The sequence below is a fragment of the Bison bison genome, unplaced genomic scaffold (genome assembly GCF_000754665.1).
Source record: "Bison bison bison isolate TAMUID 2011002044 unplaced genomic scaffold, Bison_UMD1.0 scf7180017864101, whole genome shotgun sequence".
NCBI classification, from domain to species: domain Eukaryota; kingdom Metazoa; phylum Chordata; class Mammalia; order Artiodactyla; family Bovidae; genus Bison; species Bison bison.
In genome coordinates this window covers 2578114-2582140 of record NW_011494673.1, presented here as the reverse complement: position 1 = coordinate 2582140, position 4027 = coordinate 2578114, and the positions used below count along the sequence as shown (strand labels likewise).

The window sequence follows — 4027 nt, the reverse complement described above, 5'->3', positions numbered from 1 at the left end:
GTGCCCCATGGGAGATGACAGCTGGGGCGGAAAGCCCAGGGGCACCCCAGGCCAGGGTGGTGACTGCCAAGAGGGTTGGCTCTGGCTGAAGTGGGGGGTACCTGGGAGGGCGGGACTAGGAGGTGAGGGAAGCCCCTCTCCTCCGGGCAGTTGTTGGCCTGGATGGGCCCTGTACAGAGCCTGCAGCCTGCCCTCCACGTGGGACAGTGAAGACCTCTGGAGGATGAAGGGGCTGGTTGGCCTCTCTGGGCTGGAAGCCTTGGGAGTGAAGAGCCGGTGGGGGAAGGAAGGAACTATCCCCTGATCCTGGGGCTCAGAGGGAGTTGGCCAGAATGGGACTCTCCTTCCTCCCTGGGTTTGAGAACAACCTGCCCCAGAGGGGAGCTGGATGTTCCTAGGAAGCTGGCACAAGAAGTCTGGGGCAGGCCCTGACCCAGCCCCTGCCATCTATGCTCAGAGGAAGCAGGGCTCAGAGGGAAGAGCCCTACAATGGCCAGAGGAAGGAGGGAGAGGAATGCTCAGGTAGGGCCAGGCTGTGGTGGAGAGGAACTCACAGGAGGGACCTGGGGGAAGGGTTCTCTGCCTCTCCCCCACCACCCCCAAACCTAACTCCCTCCCAGACTCTGGCGTCTAAGGAAAGCTCTCTGAGGGCTGGGGGAGGGAGCCTCACAGCTCTTAGGTTGGGGAGGGTCTGGGAGGAGGCAGATCCCCTTTGTGAGCTGCTACTTGTAGATTACTGTGCAAGGTGCTTTCCTGCTTTCTCTCATGTCCCCTGAACTCAGAAGCAGGAGAGCTGAGCCTGGGGGCAGCTCCACCAGTGCAGAAATGCTCAACCAGACCACCCAACCGCAAAGGCCTGTCCCTGCTTCCTGCGTGAACTCTCAGAGCCTCAGTTTGCTGGTCAACAAAATGGAGACAGAAAACTCTGCTCTGTCACACCAGAAGGTCCCCTGAGAGAGGAGAACAAGCCGCCTCACACAATGCTGCCCTTCGGCGTCCTTACCTCTCCAGCGTCTGCAGTGCTTTCCGGTGTAGTTCATCTTGCTTGGATTTCAGAGTCGCTGCAGGACATAGGACAGAAACAGAGCCGTGAGGGGCTGCTGGAGGGAGCCAACCCAGCCCTGCCCCACCCGGGACATGGAGCTCTGCGGGGAGAGGCCCCACCGGGACCCTGTCTGGCAAATGCTCCGGACTGGTGCCCTGGTTACCGGGGGAAGGGGTGCAGATGTCCCCTGGCCCCAGCCTCCTGGCATGCACACTTCTTGGCACAACAGGTCCTTCTACCCCTTTGCCTTCCTTGCCGCATGGGCCATCCTGATCCTTCCAAAGGCCCGAGCTTCTGGAGAAAAGTTACACCTCTGTCCTGGCATGTGCCTCCCTAGGCTTCCTTACTCAGGAGGCTCCTTCTTTTCTAATCATTTTAACAAACTTCAAGTGGACAATTCAGTGGCATTAAGTACATTCACCATGTCTTGCAACCATCACTACCATCCATCTCCAGAACATCTTACCACCCCTGACAGTGTCTGTACCCACTGGAAACGACCTCCTCTTCCGCCGGCCCACCCCAGAAACCTCTATTGCACTTTGACCATGAGGCTTCTTGCTTTAACCCAAAACAGATACCTCCCTGGTAAATTAAATCGGCTTTAAATGCAGTAGGATACGCATTTGAAGCCTCAGCTACACATTGAACCCCCTGAGAAGCTTTAAAATGACTGTCACAGGCTCTAGTCAGAGTATGTCAGGATGCTGCTGGCAGCACCAGGCAGGGATACATGTCAGGGGTCCCAAGCTCATAGAGCAGCCCTGCTTCTAGAGGATTAAAGGCACATGGAGGGTCTCTGGACTCTGACCAAGGGACTGATGACTCCCTCACTTGACCAGGGTGTGGGGACCCCAGGGTTCCCTATCAGAGCCTCACTGACACCTCAAAGTGACCACTGTCACTCAAGAACAAAGAGCTGGCACTGCACCAGGATCTTACCCTTCCTCCTCCCTCCCTTGTGCAAGTACCAGCTGTTCCTACCTCTCGCTGTGTGGGTATCTGAAGCCCACTTCCAGGAGATGGCATTTGGGGAGTGTGGGGGGCTGATGACTATTCTGGGTTTGGCCTGGGTGGGGACCTATCGCTCCTTTTCCCTCAGGCTGCAAGGATACAGAAGGAGGTGGAGCTGGTGGGGCTGGGGAGGGAATGCAGGCTCCAGGCGGCAGGAGGGGAGCCTAGGCACCAAGCTCAGGTCACGTATTTAGTAAATGCTTGCTGTGTACCCAGCTCTGTGCCATGCACCGGGGGGATTTAAAAGACCCCAAAAGATGGCAGTGGTGCTGCGGGTAAAGGTGAACCAGAACGAAGACACTGGGGGCTCAGGGCTGGTGGCACAAACGCCCCAGGAGCTCCGGGGCAGAGATCAATTGGGGCTGAGCCTTGAAAGGAGAAAGAACCAGGTTCATGAAGACGGCATACCTGAGGCTGGCAAAGTGGCAGCAAAAGCAGAAATGAACTGGGGTGTGTGTGTGTGCACACACACTCGTGCACATCAGTGTATGAGTGTCTGCGTCTGCACATGTGTGTTTTTATGTACGTCTGCACACCTATTCTAGAAGAGTCAATGGAAGTGTGTTGGGGGTGGACACTGACGGGACAAGAGGCCTGAGAGGCCATTAGGAGGCCCGAGTCACCCCGAGTGGAGGTTCCCGGGCCCCGACACTCACCGTCGGTGGCCTGCAGGCTGTAGGTGAGACCCAGTGCCAGGTAGCCCTTGGACAGGAACTCCCCGGCTTCCTCCCCAAGGTGGATCACCATCATGGCAAAGCGCTCTGCCTCCTCCAGCTGCAAAGAGGGGAGGCAAAGGTCACTGGGGAGGGCAGCTACTCACAGGCACCCAGCCTGGGACCCTTGGAACTGCAATTCCTCATACCTGACCAGAGAGGCCCAGGCGCCTTTCAGAGGCCACCCAGCCACTGAACGGAAGGATAGCTGTTTCCTCCACCTGTGACAATCTGGACCTTTTCCCTCATCCAGGGGCCTGTGTTCCAGGTCATGGGATGCTACCTTTCACAGGGAAAGTCTGCCTTGCTCCAGAGACCCCAGCTCCCCACAGCTGCTCTGAGAGCCTGGACAGTCTGCGGCAGCCTCTTTCTTCATGTGGCCCCCATGGCTGTCACTGCCCTGCTCATCAGCAGAGACAGGGGAGCCGGAAGCAGGCAGGGGTTGGGGCGGGGTACAGGCTGGGCTTGGGGACCAGGCCCTGGGATAACCCACCCTGCAGAGCAGGCAGGCCGCCACGCCTTCTCCGGCTGTGAGCTTGCTACCCGACACCAGGCACTCTAACTTTTCAGGGGAAAAAGGCCTGGGGTTGTTTTTGTCCTGGGAGCAGGAGGGACTGTTTCAGTTGGAAAGGGACCAACTGGCGCAGGTCACGTGTACACACATCTCACACACCACACGTGACACGAACAGAGGAGCACACAGGCGGCTCTCACGAGCCCTCTGGGGCACCCACACAGCAGGCAGGGGACAGCTGGGGGCCTCAGTTGTGCCCGCTCACAGGCCTCCCAGAGGCCCCTTCCCTTCGCCCAACCCTGGAATGTCATCTGCCCACGTGGCTGGTATGGCAGTGTCACCAAGAATGATTGGTACCATCCTCAGCAAGGGATTCATACCCACAGCCCCACTGCCACCCAGAGGTCGGGGTCCCTTGTAGGAGACTCCCCTCCACCACCCAGAGGGGCCCACAAAGTTAAGCTGGGTTCTGACACCCCAGCCAGTGTGCCTGTCCCTGCCCAGGGCCACCCCCCTCGGCAGGAGAGGGACAGCTCTGTGCATCTTGTCATCTGACTGCAGGCCATAGCTGGGGGCACTGGTAGGCTCTCCTTCCCTGGAGTATTAGAGGAGCCTGAGAGAGAGGTCATTAGCTGTGGGGAGGCGAGCTGGGCTGAGTCCACCTTGAGGGCACAGCTGTGGGGAGCTATGTGCAAGAAAAGGCTGGCGGAGCAGAGAACCCACAGAACAGAGGAGTTAAAA

At 58.4% G+C, this 4027-nt stretch overlaps 1 protein-coding gene across 1 annotated transcript in view; it reads right to left on the bottom strand.

The window, feature by feature from the left end:
* TTC7A (tetratricopeptide repeat domain 7A) overlaps positions 1 to 4027 on the bottom strand; it is a 123021-nt gene that overhangs the window by 45474 nt on the left and 73520 nt on the right. Inside the window, exons 12-13 of the mRNA XM_010838655.1 lie at positions 2716 to 2833; positions 1004 to 1061 (exon numbers count right to left, since the gene is read on the bottom strand). Coding sequence (XP_010836957.1) covers positions 1004 to 1061; positions 2716 to 2833 — 176 coding nt within the window. The remainder of the gene's footprint in view (positions 1 to 1003; positions 1062 to 2715; positions 2834 to 4027) is intronic.